Source organism: Chrysemys picta, chromosome 7 (assembly GCF_011386835.1).
Source record: "Chrysemys picta bellii isolate R12L10 chromosome 7, ASM1138683v2, whole genome shotgun sequence".
Classification (NCBI taxonomy): Eukaryota; Metazoa; Chordata; order Testudines; family Emydidae; genus Chrysemys; species Chrysemys picta.
This window is the reverse complement of record NC_088797.1, coordinates 71,635,524-71,654,275: the sequence shown is the minus strand read 5'-3', so window position 1 is coordinate 71,654,275 and position 18,752 is coordinate 71,635,524. Positions and strand designations below refer to the sequence as shown.

At 42.1% G+C, this 18,752-nt stretch overlaps 1 protein-coding gene across 2 annotated transcripts in view; it reads left to right on the top strand.

Annotated features, from left to right (window-relative positions):
- MAT1A (methionine adenosyltransferase 1A) overlaps nucleotides 1-12,811 on the top strand; it is a 36,405-nt gene extending 23,594 nt beyond the window's left edge. The window contains exons 6-9 of one of the 2 annotated variants that reach the window (XM_005293966.4): nucleotides 578-796; nucleotides 5,215-5,397; nucleotides 5,924-6,057; nucleotides 6,614-12,811. In XM_005293966.4, the coding sequence (XP_005294023.1) occupies nucleotides 578-796; nucleotides 5,215-5,397; nucleotides 5,924-6,057; nucleotides 6,614-6,722 (645 nt within the window). In that variant the 3' untranslated portion in view covers nucleotides 6,723-12,811. The remainder of the gene's footprint in view (nucleotides 1-577; nucleotides 797-5,214; nucleotides 5,398-5,923; nucleotides 6,058-6,613) is intronic. The other variant, XM_042854723.2, reaches the window with a different exon arrangement.
- Nucleotides 12,812-18,752: the final 5,941 nt, after the last annotated feature.

Here is an 18,752-nt window from a genome sequence, read left to right as displayed (position 1 = left end):
CTGATTGTATGCTGAGCAGAGGAACTGCTTTATATGCAATCTCCTGAGTGTCGCAAAAACTGTTAGTATGCACCTGGATGTTTGACACATGACACTGCATAGCATTGAAGAAATATTTAACTCTTGAGTACCAGGAGCTGGGTGTTCCCTGCTGCCTGAAAACGTGTCAGGAAATCTAAAGGGCAAATCTGATTCATCAGTGCCTACAAATTAAGGCTGTAGTTTTCACTGAAGGATTTAAAATTCAATGGGATTTGAGAGTCTAATTGATTTAGGCTCCTTTGAAAATCCCAGTCTTAGTATGTATTGCTAAGGGTGTCACTGGAGAGTGCATGGTGCATAGAAGTAAAATATTTGCTTTGTACACGAGCCTTCTGAATTTGGGTCACCAATGTATTTAGCAAACGTGAAAACCATACACTTCATTCCTCACACCCATTAAACAGTTATCTCCTCATACTTTGTTGCCGCAGGCACCTTCCTGTGCATCTGCTATTGTACTGCCTGGTGTGGTGTATCTATACAATACGGTAATGTATCATACAGCTGTTTCTTTTACCCCCTCGTTCATATTCAGGTCACTGTTCAGTATACCCAGAAAAATGGAGCCGTCATCCCAGTCCGTGTTCACACCATTGTGATATCTGTGCAGCATGATGAAACCATCTCGCTGGAGTACATGCGCAAAACCCTGAGAGACTGTGTGATTAAACCTGTCGTTCCTGCCAAATACTTGGATGAGAAAACAATTTACCACCTTCAGCCCAGTGGGCGTTTTGTCATTGGGGGGCCACAGGTGTGTGTTTAGTTATTCTTTTGATCTTTCTGCCAATTTTCCTTTTCCCATCATAGTGTGCTACAGATTAACTTGTGTCCTCAGCCTGTATTTCTAACAAAAGGGCACAGACTAAACACCTGTTCAGAGACCAGTCCTGCACCATTGGAGCCAATAGGAGTATCACCACTAATTTCCATGGGAGCCAGACCAAGGCCTTAATGCACTGGATTCCAAAGAAACCTCTGAAGGCATGGTTATGTCATATACATATAAGCAAGTTGGGCCAAGTCCTACTTTGCGTGTTCAGTGTCCAGCCCTGTAAGGTGCTGGGCATCCTCAAATCCCATTGAGTTTAGCATCTCACAAGATCAGGTCCTCAATCTTTTCTCAGCCAAAACACTCAGTGAAGTAAATGGGACAGCCAAACATTTCAAAGCTGTTGCTTTTCAGAGGTGCTCAGCACACACAACGCTAGTTGAAATCAATGAGAGCTGTGGGTGCTTAGCATCTCTGAAAATCAGACTATAGCCGGGTTTGTCCAAGAGGAGAACGGGAGGGAGAGTTTTGCCTGGTTAAGGCTTAGGAGCCAGGATTTAGAGCTTGATGTGGCATTCATCGAAGTCAATGGCAAAATTCCCATTGACTTCACTGCTGCAGGACCAGGCCTTTAGTCCAGATTTTGTGAAAAACATCCTCCTTGGCCATTGTTTGTTCCGCTTCCCCCTACAATGCTTCCTTACATAACTAGGCCAGCACCATATCCTCTTACCAGGAGCACTCCTGACTGTAGGGCCAATTTTCTGTCTATCCTAAACAGATGGTCAGACCTTAACAAGCACCATCAGTACTGACAAATATTGGCCAGTGGGAATATCTGTTTTATTTGGTCATTAATATACATAATAATCATAAACTTAAAATGACTAAGAACCCTCAAGTCATGTGCATAACTAGTTTAGATAGCCTCTTCCTCCTTCCCCAGTTATCTCTGTTACTCCCATTTGTTGCATCTCATCTTAAATTAGACTGTGAACTCCTTGGGGCAAGGACTGGGTTTTCCTGTATATCTGTACAGCACCCAGGATAATGTAAACTCAGGCCTGACAGACTTATGGGTGCTGCCATGGCACAAATTACACTGCTCTACAGCCAAAATGCTTCTGAAATAAATGTAGTCAAACTTTACTAATTCTGGGTCACTGAGAACGAAAATGATGCTTAAAATTGTTGATTGGCTCTAGTTTTCAAGATATGCTATTGGGTCAGTATATACGACCCTTGACTTGGGAATGGCGGAGGATAAGTGAGTTATAAAGGGAAGGGATCTCAATTTAAACCAGAAATGACTAAAATACATCTTTGACTGGATCTATGAATAAATCTATGACTGGGTTTGGACAGTACTTGCTTTTTAGGCAAAACAATGAATGATGCAATCTAAAGCTGGTATTGCATCATACATGATATGAATTGCATCATGTTATTCCTAGAAGTCATGGATGATGCAATCATAACGAAGCTTACATCACTCTGCTGAACAAATTGCCCTATATCAGTTCTAGAAATCATCCAGTGTCGTGCTCTCTTATTTGTCAGTGTTTGATTTTGCAAAGGGACATATTTCTGTTTAGCCAAAGTGAGCAGAGATGCCTCGTACTTGTGTGAACAGTGCAGATAACTTCTGCTATGTTTGTGGTGAAGTGACTTTTGCATCACAAAAACACAGTATAACCACTATGGTTAAGAAAGCCTATCACCTTTATTTTGGCTGCAAAATTGGAGATCAGGACAAGAGGTGGGCCCCACACATATGCTGCAACACTTGTGCAACAAATCTTCACCAGTGGTTGAAGAGGAAAAGGAAATCTATGCCTTTTGCAGTGCCAGTGATTTGGAGAGAGCCAACAGATCATACCAGCAATTGTTACTTCTGCATGGTGCCTCCAGTTGGGAAAGGTATGTCAAAGAAGAAAAAATGGACTGTGCATTATCCAAACATTCCATCAGCTATACGCCCAGTACCCCACGAAGAAGGACTGCCAGTTCCTGATGCACCAGAATCATTCTCACTTGAGTCAGACGAGGAAGAGGAAGAGGATGAAACTTCTGATCCTGAACCATCAATGCCACAGAACCCACATTTTCTCCCATCCTCCTCCTCCGAACCACACCTCATAACACAAGGTGAACTGAATGACCTTGTCAGGGATTTGGAACTACCCAAGAGTAAGGCAGAGCTGTTGGGCTCCAGACTACAGCAGTGGAATCTCCTGGCAAGTGATGTTAGGGTTTCCATGTTCTGTGACCGTCAAAAGGATCTTGTCCCATTCTTCTTCATGGAAGGTGATCTTGTAGTCTGCAACAACATCAATGGTGTGATGGCAGCCCTCAACATCGTTCACGATCCAGATGAGTGGAGACTGTTCATTGATTCATCGAAGATGAGTCTTAAAGCTGTTTTACTGCATAATGGCAATGTTTTGCCATCAATTCCAGTTGGTCATGCAGTCCATATGAAGGAAACCTATGACAACATGAAACAACTTTTGAGGTGCATAAACTATGACCAACATCAGTGGCAGCTTTGTGACGATTTGAAGGTTGTTGCTCTCTTGCTTGGTCTGCAGACTGGATACACAAAGTACTGCTGTTTTCTCTGCGAATGGGATAGTTGTGCAAGAGATTCCCACTACATCAAGAAAGATTGGCCACTCCGACAGTCATTGGAGCCTGGGAGGAAAAGTGTTCAGCATTCACCGCTTGTTGAATCAAGGAAGATTTTATTATCACCCTTACACATCAAGCTGGGTCTGATGAAGAACTTTGTCAAGGCCATTGACAAAACACAAGCAGCTTTCAAGAACCTCTATGGAAAATTTCCAAGGTTAAGTGAAGCTAAGATAAAGGAAGGTGTCTTTGTTGGTCCTCAGATTCGTGAACTTCTTCGAGATGATGCGTTTGACCATGCACTGCGTGGCAAGGAAAAGACGGCATGGAAAGCCTTCCAGTTAATGGCAATACATTTTCTCGGAAACAACAAGGCAGACAACTACAGGTTGTTGGTGGAAAACCTCCTCAAGGCATACAAAAGCCTTGGTTGCAACGTGTCACTAAAGATACATTTTTTGCACTCTCATCTAGATTTTTTTCCACCGAACTGCGGAGCAGTGAGCGATGAGCACGGCGAGCGATTTCACCAGGACATTGCAACAATGGAGAAACGCTATCAGGGCAAATGGAGCCCATCAATGCTTGCAGACTATTGCTGGACAGTGACAAGAGATGCTCCATTTAATGAATACAAGAGACAATTCAAGAAGCGCTGAGTAGACACTGAATAGGATTAAACTATGTACATAATATTTTTTTGCATTTTGTTTCATAATAAATTATATTTATATAACCCTTTTGATGATTTTTAAAGTGTTACATAAACAGGACAGGTGAAATATTATCATGTAAAGCAACCATAAACACATGAAAAGACCTAGGTTTACAATTTATGATTAAAACTCTACTATCTACACAATATACATAGACATAAAATGTAAAAACTTAAATATCTTAGAAACAGTAGCCAATCAGTTGTTTTAATTGTCATATTTGAATTCAGCACATCAAAATACATAATAAATGGCACATTTTATCTCTGAAGCAGACGACTTCTCAAAAATTGTAGACCAGTGTTATTATTAACAATATCAACGTATCCCTAGAGTAAAAATAAACCCACCTGAAAGTGAGTTGGTTCACTTTAAATTGTGAACATGTGTGAGGAAATCAAATACAATATTTATTGTGAATTACTCACCCAGCTTTAGATCTTATCCAAAGCAATAGAGCCTGATCCTGCTTCCATTAAATCAACAGAAAAAACTCCTATTGATGTCAATGGAACTTTTTATCCTGCAAGTAAATGCATCTTTTTTCAGTATGGTTCCAGTATAAAAGTCTTTTTTTTTTAAAGCAGATACTTGGGATCTGATAGCAGCTAAGAAAGCTTATAATATTTGCCTTTGAAAAAGGCGTTGGGAAATAGTGCTGGCAGAAATAGCCATCTTGCAACCTCTTTGCCTGACCGCTAAATGCTCCTCATTAATGTCTTGATCCAAAGCGCAGTGAAATCAGTGGGAGTTTTCCATTAATTCTAGTGTGCTTGGAATCTGGCCCTAAAAGAACTTACATAGCCACTGTTATGGTAATTCAATTAGATAAGTTAATTGCTACAGTTGCACCTCAAGAATGCACAAGTCACTATCTTGCTTTCTGGAAGTCTCTTTGTCTGTGAGGCAATTACTGTATTCATCAGACATTTTAAGTGTTCATTCCTTGGAGCCAGTATAATAAAATGATAGTGAAATAGTGGAATTATTTTTTCACAAAAAAGCTATTAGCTAATAAAAGCACAAGAAGTGACACTTGTTTGAATATTACAGGGTGATGCTGGCGTTACTGGTCGAAAGATCATTGTGGACACTTATGGAGGATGGGGAGCCCATGGAGGTGGTGCCTTTTCAGGCAAAGATTATACAAAGGTGGACCGGTCAGCAGCATATGCAGCCCGCTGGGTGGCCAAGTCTTTGGTGAAAGCCGGGCTGTGTCATCGTGTTCTGGTTCAAGTATGTTCCATTTTGAATCTTGTTGATTTTTGCTTTTTGAAATTTATTTATTTAAAAAACACTTCATTTTTACCTTTTCCCTGAAAAATGTGCCTTAGAAAAATGGGTTTGTGAGGGAGAGAGCTGGTGAGGTGGTCAGCACTTATCAAGCTATCCTTGGCTTGATTATGTCTGTGATAGCACAGGTGGAGAGAAATCAGAAGTTTATGGAATTCTGGAAGCTTAGCTTGGAGCTGGATTGAGTTTAAAAGGAAGATCAGGAGAAAGATCTTGTTCTGCTTAGTTCAAGATCAGAGTCACGGGGGCTTTCAGTATAGTAGCTTCCTCAGGCCTGGACTTTTTGGATAGTTTACATTTTACTGGAGATTATTTTGGATATTTACTGGATCCATCAGTCTTCTGGTATCGACTATCTTCTTGCTGTGCTGGCGGAGGGTGTTCTGATACTACATTGTCCTGTCACATGCCCTGCTGGCCATATGAGGCTCCATCCTTGTTTTCTAACTAATGCTTTTGTCTGCCAAAGGTTTCTTATGCCATTGGAGTGGCTCAACCTCTCTCCATTTCACTGTTCACTTATGGAACTTCCCAGAAAACAGAGAAAGAGCTACTGGACATTGTGCACAAGAACTTTGATCTTCGACCTGGAGTCATTGTCAGGTAAGCATGTTGCAGGAGCACACGCATATGGAACAGTCAGAGTGAACACTTCCTGGAACTCCTCTCAAAGAAATATAGACGTTACAGAAGAAAAAGAGCTATTAAATCAGCCTGACCAACCTCTTGTCCTAATATAGTATTGGTCCCTATAGTACATCCCCTCTCAGAATTTGGCCCTGCATAGGGGTTACTACAGCTACATGTGTGTGTTCTGTAGTATGTGGCATTGAAATAGTTTTGGCTCACAGTAATGTTACCTCATTTTTACTAGAGCTGTTTGAGAAATTGAGACTATTTTTCATAAATATTTGATTGAAAATTGGGTCAAAATTTCCATGAACTTCAATGGGTTTTGAGTCTGGCCCAAAAAGGCTTCAGACTAATCCTTATAGACACTTTCATGGTCATTATTCCATAAAACAAGTTCATTGGTACATTTGCACTTCCAAAATTCAGCCCACTTGCTGGACTGAAAGGAGGAACTAGCTTAAAACAATGATTTATAGTGTTACACTTCAGACTAAACTATTTTCTTTTCTTTTTCTTGAACACTAAGGGATTTGGATTTAAAGAAGCCAATTTATCAGAAGACTGCCTGTTATGGTCACTTTGGAAGAAATGAATTTTCATGGGAGGTGCCTAAGAAACTTGTGTTTCAACAATAATGGGTCCATCCGCAAAGCAGAAGTGAAGAAGATTCTACTAGTCAATAAGATGTTGGCAGAAATCAGCACTGACTACTCTTTATCCAGCTCAAGGAATTTCAGATTTTAAATGGACAGGATATTCTCATGGGAATTAATTCTTACTCTCAATCTTATCCTATTTCATTGTCAAAAACACTAAAGGCAGAGTCTTTTTATCATCACAAGAAGATAAAATACAGTTTATTTTACTGCTGCTATGTTGGTTCCACGGACAAAGGCAAAATCTGACTAGGACATACAAACCAACGTTTGGGCCTTAACTCTGTTACAGTGTGATCTTACATTCAAAAGAAAAGGTATCCCTCATCATTCTAGCTAAGGAGCAGTAGGTTTCTTCACCCTGACTGGACACTAGGAAATCTGCAGGGGACAGTTTTCTTATAGGAGCTGGTATTGCATACACCTATGGGGAATTTTGCTTGGAGGGGATTCGTTATTGTGTAACTGCAACATAGCTGCTCCTTTAAAGGATGTTGTTAGGTGCTTAGACCTCCTTCACTAGTTATCTCTGCTTACCACAGTGTTCCAATCAGCTGTGATTTGGTGACTCAAACTTTTTCTTTTAGCTACTTTGTACTTATAAGTGCTGCTTTTCTGTGTGTTTACATATTAGCACATCAAATTTTGGAGTCAGTGGCTCATCGCAATGTATGGCACATTAGAGCTCCATTGACATCTCTTGGATTGTGCTAATATGAACACTGCCTAGTAGCGACAGTGCTTTTAAACACTGTAGAGCAGAGTGCTGTTAGTACCCTATTTTAATAGATTTTTAAAGGCCTGGTGTCAAGGTATCATCCACAACTTGTGGAGTTATTTTTCTCCCACTGGTGTTTATAACAACAGCCCTTTGGGAGAATGACACTGAAATCTGTTTCTTTGTTGAAATGTGCCGTCTGTTATTTTTATGCACACACTGGTTTGCTTTGGAGCATTGCTTACTAGTGGTAGGCTCAAAGCTTTGATTTTTGATGTTGACCACTATATGGGGACAAAATATGCATACAAAAATAACCAGAACACATTGGAAATAAAAGGTCCTTATGTTAAAATTTGGATCTACCAAATTTGACAGCATCTTTAACTGAAAGTCAATGATTGAGTAATCCTGTAGATGGCAGTACTACCCACCCTAGGTTTATATGTCTAACATCTGTAGAAAACACTTGGCTCTAGGCAATGTTCCAGAATAGCTTGAGTTGTGTACATGGTACTGCCAAAGTTAAAAGTAACCAATTGCTTTTTACTTTTGCAGTTCTACTTACAAATTGTAGATGGGCGATCTCTGTGATCCAGGCAATAGCTGGTTGAGGGAGAGCGTGTCGTTTGTGTACCCACATACTGTGTTGTCTTAAAGTGTGAGTGAAAGGAAATGGGATTAGTCCATTTCTGCAAAGAACTTCAGGCCAGTCTTGGTTATATTGGAGACATGGGTAGGTTTTCTCATTGACTTCAATGAAACCGGGCTCTGGGCTTCTGTCACCATTTCATGTTGATGTAGTAGGTACCAAGAGTGAAATTAATGCTGCTGCAGGGGTTCACTGAAAATCCTTGTATGGAATTTCTGCATTGGAGAAATTTTGCTCCAGGAGAATGCAATTTCTTTGCATACTGTCTCCTGACTTGTTCTGAAAATGGGAGCAGTTGGAATAATGTAATGCCTGACTCATTGCTGTGTGTTTAAGTTTGGTGATCATTAAAATAAAGAACTAATAGCACTGGCTAACAGTAGGTATGATTTAGCCAGGTATTGTGCAAACTTCTCCCCTTTCAGTGCATCTCAAATTCAATGTGCCTCCTTCCTATTCAAGGAACAAGCCTCTCCTCTTCAGCATCTGTGCTAGACTGTGCAATGTGTACCAGCTAGAATGAAAAACAAAAAAAAACCACCAAAAACTATTTGTTTCTCTGTGTGTGGCTTGGAACCCATATTGCCAGAAAAAAGAAATTGGAACATTAATCCGTGTCCTCTAGCCACACAAATGCTTGCCCTTTGGTAGGAAAATATCAAAGTGCAGCTGCACGTAAAAGAGTCATTTGGCCCAAAAAAGGCATTGTGGGGTTCTGTAGTCATTCTGACTCACTGATTTCCAGATCAGATTTGCACAGTTTGTAAATTAAATTGTTATTGGTAACTGCTAGTCCACAAAATTCTGCCTAGGCTCAGAGAGGCAAGCTGGTTTCTTTCAACCCCATGCATCATCATCACTAGTAATAGAGGCCAAATGACACCTTAGAATACACCTGTGCTGCTCCATTGCCTTCATATTACACCCTAACTGCCACCTGTGAAAACCCTTTCAGGACTAATGGGGCTATGTACGTATACCTGAGGGCATCATTTGAACACCATGAGCTCACACAAGTGAATTTGATGGCATAATTTGAGCTTCAGCTGCCCTATGGCTAGGTATGATGTCCAGGACAAAAGGACTCAGACTGAGTGTTAGGGGCCAGGGCTGGTTATGTTGTAACTCTGTAAAGTCCACTCCCTGTGCTGGGTTGGAACAGCCCAAGGGCTGCTTTAACTTATGCTATCTGCAAATGGCCCTGAAGGTCCAAAAACAGGCTATGGATTGTGGTAATATAACCAACACACCTTCTGGGTGTGGTGTTCTGCCCCATCTAGTGGCACTGGGACCACTTAGAGAGAGAGGGATTAATGCGTCTGCTCTACAGCCTTAGCTAGCAGCCATAGAGCTTTTAGCTCATGCGGTAGAGGCTCATGCACTAAGCTCCAGAGGCTCAAGGTTGGCTCCTGCCCGCTGATGACCAGGGTCTGTTGGCGTTACAGTAGCATGGGAGCACCCTGGCCATGTTCCTTTTCCTCCAGCCACTACCTCTCTTCCCTGCTATGCTGGGAGCACTGAGGGTGAGTGGCATAAGAGCCCCTACATAGGTTCTGCTGTACGGGGGACCATCTTTACTCTGGGTTGATCTTCCCTGGATGATTTTGCCATTGTAAGGCTAGATTACCCTAGCAGTGCAATACAAAGTGATCCACTGCATTACAGAGTCTGGTCCTGCTCTCATTGATTTCCATACAAGGAACACAGGAGCCCACAAGGCCAATTGTTGCAAAGTAACTTTCTTTGGTAAATAAAAGACATGCTTTGCTGCTAAGTTATTACAAAAAAAAAAAGTGCTATAGTTTTTCAAAGACTACCTAATGAACCTTTATCTGCCTATATTGCACCCAAGGATAGACAGTTACTAATAGATAGAGGTTATTAATAACAAGCAAGTGACCTGTTCTATTTGCCTCAGGATTATTATGCAAAAATAGATTGCAGTTCTACAACTATTCTTCATCCAGGAACTCCACCAGGAGTCCACAGGCAGCCTCGCCTGCAGTCGTGATCTTTCCACTGCCTTCATTGAGCATTGGCTTAGGACCATAACGATTTATATCACTACTGGGAGAGGGAGTAAGCCACCAACAACAAAGAACACCGCACCCAATCATAGAAAGAACTCAATATACATAAAAAAATTGCTGATCCTCGTATAAAAGTGCCATGATCCTATCATGATCGACTCAAGCTGCTTCATAGGAAATGGTAGCAACAGTTCTCGGCCAGGGAAGCCCATTACAGGTAGAAATAAAAATTGCTAAGGATTTTATGTTGGATACATAAAAACACTGAGCCAATTATATATTTTACCTAGCAGGGTTTGCATGAAAAAAATTTATAAGCATGTTAGAAAATGGGTCTTTATATTTTATATTGCATTTAGTAATTTCCTTTTGTTCTTTTGCATATCCTATCACTACTGCTTTAAATGTGTGATTCAAGAACACACTGAAGTCCAGTCTGTGGGAAACTGACCTGTTGCTAAGGTCACTTGTCAGCAGGGGGTCCCACCAGAAATAGTGAGAAAACCAGCTTAAACTGCTAGTACAGAGGGGGGGAAAATTGTTTCCAGCACAATGGGAGACTGTGATTGAGTTTTGGGTTTCCTGTCTGTCTCTGGAACTTAAACTTTATAATAGTGGCTACTTTGTATGCCAATGCTTCCTTTTACTGTTATTTAAATGTGGAATGGGAATAACTACTAACCATGAGAAGTGTGATTCTTTCATCTACCCTTCCTTTGTTCCATCTTGTAAACTTTCCTCTTGACTGGTTTAGTAGTTAGAGTGGGGAATGTGTGCATCAGGAATCCTGGGTTCTATTCCTGGCTCTGCCTGTGTGATCCTTAGTAAGTCAGAGTTGTGTCAGTTTCCCTGTCTGTGCAATGGGATAATATGTTCCTACCTCACAGAAGTGTTATGAGGTGACTGCGTGAATTTGTTACTGGGAAGTGGTTTGAGAGCTGTGGGTAAAAGGTGCTGTAGAAATACTAGTATTAGCATTGCAGATGAGTTTACTTGTAACCAGTACTGCAGATAAGCATTACTGTCCATAATGTCACGAGGTCCCAACTCGAGCCTGCTTTCTCTGTTGCTAAACCCTTCCATATGCCCAAACACCTAACTTCCAGCTGCTAAGCCTGCCCACAATTCCCAGCACTTTGACCCAACTCCCCCCATTTTTTCCAATGGTTGACACCGCTACTTCACTTGCGGAAGAGATTTGATCCTTCCACCCCCATCTCCGCCTCCCACTCTTCAGTTGCCAAACTCTCCTGCTACATCCCAAACAAACATCCTAACCTGAGCCCTACCCCAATGTTATCCCCAACATACATCCCCTCACCAAGCAACCCAACTCCCATTAACCTGACTGATGCCCCAACCTTGCTGGGTCACTGCATCACCACCAACTAAGATGATCCCACCAACCAGCCTTCTAGTTTCCACACATCCACCAGTTTGAGATCTGAAAGCTAAAAGTGCTGTAATGGCTACACCTCCTCTGGGGCAGCCAAAGAGTGTTAACACAGTGGCTCAAAACTAGCTCCCCTCAATCATTTTCAGTAGGGAGGTGTTTTACCCACCCTCCCCTGTAGCTGTTGCCCAGAAATAACGTGGGCGGGTATGAAGCAAAATGCCATTCCTTCTTACTGCAATAGACAATCTCTTTGCCAATGTGTCCTTCTAACCACTTCGGACAAGGTCTCTTTTTAAGGGTTGCTCCTCAGTGCAGCTGCTAATGGACCAGATCCTGAGAAGGGTTGATTACCTGTATGTCTGGCTGAAGTCCATGGGAATTGTGGGTGCTCAGCACCTCTGTAAATCTAGCCCGGTAATTTTTTTCAATCCAGCATACTCTTGGCCACTGCAGTGACCAAGTGACTACCCTCAGTAGTTCTCCAGGCTTCATTTGCTGGGAAGAATTAAAACTCTGCATATAATACTGAATGTTATGTGATGGAATAAAACAGACCAGCTGAGGTTCTTCTCACCTGAGAGCCCCATTTCACATGACTAGAAATGTATATCCTTTGTTGGCATAAAATACCACCTCCTCTTTCAGGGAGGAGCATCACCACCAAGTGACTAATTTGATATTTCTAAATATAGAAGGAGAAGTTCTTAAAGTATAAAAATAGGTAGGGTCAGATCCTCAGTTTGTGTAAATCACCAAAGCACTACTGATGTCAATTAGCTATTTACTACCTACATCATAGTTGTCCAGAAAGATTCTGGATCAGTCTAATAGGAAACTACATTGATCTACACCAGCTGAGAATCTGGCCTGTGGAGCCTGTATATCCAGCAAAACCAGTAATTATGAGACTGGGATAAAGCCTTTATGATTGGCAACTGCACAGCAGCAATGAGGATAGCAGGAATGCTGCAAAGCCCCATTGGGTAGCTGGTCAGAGAGCTGCCTGTCTGTGTGACATTTTTACACCTCTGACATTTAAGTGAAAATCCATCTCCAAGCATGTTTGTGATTAAAGTATTTTTCTGCTTTCTCTGCCAAGAGGTCTTATTTGTTGAGATCTGTGTGTGCTGTTGACATCTTTCCTTATTCATTTCCTGTTGGTTCTGTGTATGAAAAATAAATAGGCAGCAAAGGGCCTCCATGTTTAATTTTTATTTTGTCATGTTTCAGTGTACAGTAGTTTTGAATCAATAAAACCTATGTCAAACTGGATCCTATTTCCTGTCAATATTAATTGTACAAAAAAACAACTGCTACACACATGGGGTAAAATTTTCATAAGAACCTGTGACTTAGGCACCCAACTCCCATTGATTTCCTCAATGAAACTTAGACTTCTAATGCAAACAAACAAACAAACAAACAAACAAACAAACAAACACCACACACAACAGTGAAAAATGCAGCTCTGGTGACACCAAAACTTTGGCAAAATAATACAAATTTGCCAAAGTGTTTCAGTTTAAAAAAAAATCTGAGAAATTTGAAATGTTTCATTTAGACATTTTCAGAATTAAATGTTTCAGTTTCTTGGTTCAGAAGACCTTTTGGTTTAACATTTTCTTTAATGTTATAAAAACTCTTAATATTTTTAAATGATCAAAAATGAAACAACTCATTTCAGTTTTCTCACAATAAAAGTTTGTTTGACCCTAAAAGAATTTTTGTTGTACTTCTTGAGTCACCAAAAATTCATTTTCAGTTTGACTCAAAACAAATTTTTACTGTTTTTGAAATGCTAGTGTATTGAAAAATCAGTTATTCACTTAGCTCTACTTCTAAATGCTTAAGTCATTTTTGAAAATACGTCTGTAGTGAAGTGAAGACTCACAAGCACAGCACCTCCTGCTGGTCGGTTGGGAATTAGCTCATCCAGCACTCAGAGCATCTCCTGGTGGCCAGTGACTCACCTGCCTCAGGCCCCCATGTCCCTCCCACCCCCAGTGCCCTTTACCACACTCTGGGTCTCCCCTCCCAGGGGAACCCCAACCCTCTACACCCACCTTGCCTAGGTGGCTACTGCCAGTCATCATCCAGCCCCCTCTCACTGGGGCAAACTGCAGTCTTTCATGGTCACTCATGATTGGCAAGGAGGCTGCACCAGCTGCTTCTGCCTAACCCTGGGCTGCGCCTCCCAGCCCCAGTACCCATACAGGCCTTTAGCAAGGCATCAGCCTGGGAAATTGCCAGGCTGGAGCTCCCCAGCTCCTCTTGTCCTTCCCCATCACTGCTCTGCTCCAGGTACCCTTTTTCCAGACAGCTAGATCCTTCTCTCTCCAAAGCTACAGAGAGACCTGACCCAGTTCCTCCCTGAGCCATTATAACAGGGCCAGGTGTGGCCTGATTGGCGCGTGGCCCCAACTGTGGCTGCTTCCCCAATCAGCCTAGCCTTTTTCTACCAGAGCAGGGTAACTGCCCCGCTACAAGGTCTTAAGGGTCAGAATTGTAAAGGTATTGGGACAGTTAAAGGGATTTCCATAAATTCCATAACACATTTGTGGGTGATTTTTCAAGATCCACTCTCTTCTTACAACACTGAAACAAACATGCAAAATTAAGGACCCACTTAGCCACCCTAATGTATCAATTAATGGACAGCCCCAAGATGTAGCTGGGCATTCATTGAGATTTTCAAAAGTGCCTTGACTCCTAGGTTCCATGGGCATTCTCTGCGTAGACACTTTTCAAAATTCCACTAGGAACCTAAATAACTTTTAAAAATGTGTCCTTAAGTCAGTTAATGTGGGATTTTCAAAAGCACCTAAGAATATTAGGCACCCAGCTTCTACTGAAAGTCAATGAGAATTGGGCTTCTCATTTTCTTAAGCACTTTAGAAAATTTCACCCCAGGGTCAAATTTACAAAGGTATTTCATAGATTCATAGATTCTAGGACTGGAAGGGACCTCGAGAGGTCATCGAGTCCAGTCCCCTGCCCGCATGGCAGGACCAAATACTGTCTAAACCATCCCTGATAGATATTTATCTAACCTACTCTTAAATATCTCCAGAGATGGAGATTCCACAACCTCCTGAGGCAATTTATTCCAGTGTTTAACCACCCTGACAGTTAGGAACTTTTTCCTAATGTCCAACCTAGACCTCCCTTGCTGCAGTTTAAACCCATTGCTTCTTGTTCTATCCTTAGAGGCTAAGGTGAACAAGTTTTCTCCCTCCTCCTTATGACACCCTTTTAAATACCTGAAAACTGCTATCATGTCCCCTCTCAGTCTTCTCTTTTCCAAACTAAACAAACCCAATTCTTTCAGCCTTCCTTCATAGGTCATGTTCTCAAGACCTTTAATCATTCTTGTTGCTCTTCTCTGGACCCGCTCCAATTTCTCCACATCTTTTTTAAAATGCGGTGCCCAGAACTGGACACAATACTCCAGATGAGGCCTAACCAGAGCAGAGTAGAGCGGAAGAATGACTTCTCGTGTCTTGCTCACAACACACCTGTTAATACATCCCAGAATCATGTTTGCTTTTTTTGCAACAGCATCACACTGTTGACTCATATTTAGCTTGTGGTCCACTATAACCCCTAGATCCCTTTCTGCCGTACTCCTTCCTAGACAGTCTCTTCCCATTCTGTATGTGTGAAACTGATTTTTTCTTCCTAGGTGGAGCACTTTGCATTTGTCTTTGTTAAACTTCATCCTGTTTACCTCAGCCCATTTCTCCAATTTGTCCAGATCATTTTGAATTATGACCCTGTCCTCCAAAGCAGTTGCAATCCCTCTCAGTTTGGTATCATCCGCAAACTTAATAAGCGTACTTTCTATGCCAATATCTAAGTCGTTGATGAAGATATTGAACAGCGCCGGTCCCAAAACAGACCCCTGCGGTACCCCACTCGTTATGCCTTTCCAGCAGGATTGGGAACCATTAATAACAACTCTCTGAGTACGGTTATCCAGCCAGTTATGCACTCACCTTATAGTAGCCCCATCTAAATTGTATTTGCCTAGTTTATCGATAAGAATGTCATGCAAGACTGTATCAAATGCCTTACTAAAGTCTAGGTATACCACATCCACAGCTTCACCCTTATCCACAAGGCTCGTTATCCTATCAAAGAAAGCTATCAGATTGGTTTGACATGATTTGTTCTTCACAAATCCATGCTGGCTGTTCCCTATCACCTTACCACCTTCCAAGTGTTTGCAGATGATTTCCTTAATTACTTGCTCCATTATCTTCCCTGGAACAGAAGTTAAACTAACTGGTCTGTAGTTTCCTGGATTGTTTTTATTTCCCTTTTTATAGATGGGCACTATATTTGCCCTTTTCCAGTCTTCTGGAATCTCTCCCGTCTCCCATGATTTTCCAAAGATAATAGCTAGAGGCTCAGATACCTCCTCTATTAGCTCCTTGAGTATTCTAGGATGCATTTCATCAGGCCCTGGTGACTTGCAGGCATCTAACTTTCCTAAGTGATTTTTAACTTGTTCTTTTTTTATTTTATCTGCTAAACCTACCCCCTTCCCATTAGCATTCACTATGTTAGGCATTCCTTCAGACTTCTCGGTGAAGACCGAAACAAAGAAGTCATTAAGCATCTCTGCCATTTCCAAGTTTCCTGTTACTGTTTCTCCCTCTTCACTAAGCAGTGGGCCTACCCGTCTTCGGTCTTCCTCTTGCTTCTAATGTATTGATAAAAAGTCTTCTTGTTTCCCTTTATTCCCGTAGCTAGTTTGAGCTCATTTTGTGCCTTTGCCTTTCTAATCTTGCCCCTGCATTCCTGTGTTGTTTGCCTATATTCATCCTTTGTAATCTGTCCTAGTTTCCATTTTTTATATGACTCCTTTTTATTTTTTAGATCATGCAAGATCTCGTGGTTAAGCCAAGGTGGTCTTTTGCCACATTTTCTATCTTTCCTAACCAGCGGAATAGCTTGCTTTTGGGCCCGTAATAGTGTCCCTTTGAAAAACTGCCAACTCTCCTCAGTTGTTTTTCCCCTCAGTCTTGATTCCCATGGGACCTTACCTATCAGCTCTCTGAGCTTACCAAAATCTGCCTTCCTGAAATCCATTGTCTCTCTTTTGCTGTTCTCCCTTCTACCCTTCCTTAGAATTGCAAATTCTATGATTTCATGATCACTTTCACCCAGGCTGCCTTCTACTTTCAAATTCTCAACGAGTTCCTCTCTATTTGTTAAAATCAAGTCTAGAACAGCTTCCCCCCTAGTAGCTTTTTCAACCTTCTGAAATAAAAAGTTATCTCCAATGCAGTCCAAGAATTTGTTGGATAGTCTGTGCCCCGCTGTGTTATTTTCCCAACATATATCCGGATAGTTGAAGTCCCCCATCACCACCAAATCTTGGGCTTTGGATGATTTTGTTAGTTGCTTAAAAAAAGCCTCATCCACCTCTTCCACCTGGTTAGGTGGCCTGTAGTAGACTCCTAGCATGACATCTCCCTTGTTTTTTACCCCTTTTAGCCTAACCCAGAGACTCTCAACACTTCCGTCTCCTATGTCCATCTCTACCTCAGTCCAAGTGTGTACATTTTTAATATATAAGGCAACACCTCCTCCCTTTTTCCCCTGTCTATCCTTCCTGAGCAAGCTGTACTCATCCACACCAACATTCCAATCATGTGTATTATCCCACCAAGTTTCAGTGATGCCAACAATGTCATAGTTGTATTTATTTATTAGCACTTCCAGTTCTTCCTGCTTATTCCCCATACTTCTCGCATTTGTATATAGGCATCTAAGATACTGGTTTGATCTTTCCTCCCAGTTTTGTCCTGACCCTCCTTTCTCTCTGACAATATAGCCCACACTCCCTCTCGTTTCCGACCCATCTCCCCGGTCTCCATGTTCCCCACTTACCTGTGGGCTTTGCTCACCTGTCCCCGTCGAACCTAGTTTAAAGCCCTCCTCACTAGGTTAGCCAGTCTGTGTCCAAATAGGGTCTTTCCTCTCCTCGAAAGGTGAACACCATCTCTGCCTAGCAGTCCTTCCTCGAATAGCATCCCGTGGTCTAGGAAGCCAAAGCCCTCCTGGCGACACCATCTTCGCAGCCAGGCATTCACCTCCATGATGCATCTGTCTCTGCCCAGGCCCCTACCTTTGACAGGAAGAATCGAAGAGAATACCACCTGCGCTCCAAACTCCTTCACCCGTACTCCCAGAGCCCTGTAGTCACTCTTGATCCTAGATACCTAAAGGTGCAGGTAGACAACTCATGGGATTTTTTTCCCTAAGAACCTAAAACAGTGAGGTGCCTACCTTTGGAAAATCCCTCTAGGCGCCTACCTACATCTTTAGGCACCTCAATACCTTTTAAAATCTGGCCCCTAGGCATTTATGAAAATCTCACTCCGTAAGTCCTGGTCCTGGTCCCACTTCAAGTTGGCACAACACAGGGAAGGGAGAGGGACAAAGGTGATTATACGCCAACTTTACCCTCCCATCCCCAGGCCAGTCTCTAGCTTAAATCAGAGCAGCCTCAGGGCTCCTTTAGCTTACACCAGCTGTCTTTGGCCCCAAGGGAGAGTCCCAGCAGCCAGGGATTGCCAAGACATAGACACTCCACAGACAGAACACCCTGGGGAGAAGACCCCTACAGCATGGCTGTGGGGAAGTATTGTCATGGAGAATCCAGGAATTCCCCTAGGGGAAGCCTCAGCTGACTGGATCAACTAGCATTGTGGCTGGCTTGCTTTGTCAGACCAGCACAAAGCAACTGAAGCGAGATGAATGATCTGGCACCTTGTCTGTCAGTGCCTAATTCCTGAAAATATCTGGCCCAAGGCATATGCTTTGCTAAGATACTTACCCTTCCTCTTGGCTGGGGGCCTACTCACATTCAGAGTCTCCCACACTAAACAGCTAGCCCTGAGAGCATTGAAGTCAATTACAAAGCTCCCATAAAAGTGCAAACAATAGCTCATTTGTTTGTTACATTGGGCTGGAAACCCATATGCAGAAGTCATGTCAAAACCATCAAAACCATGATCAACATTTTCACAAATTGCTTCTGTATTTGTTTCCCCATGAGATGTGAAAGTTAGACATTCAGGCGCAGCTCCTCAAAGGTATTTAGGTACCTAACTCCCATTGAAATAAATGGGAGTTAGGTGCCTAAATATCTTTGAAGATCTGGGCCTCAGGAGGTCAAGTGAGCAACTGAAGAGAGACATCT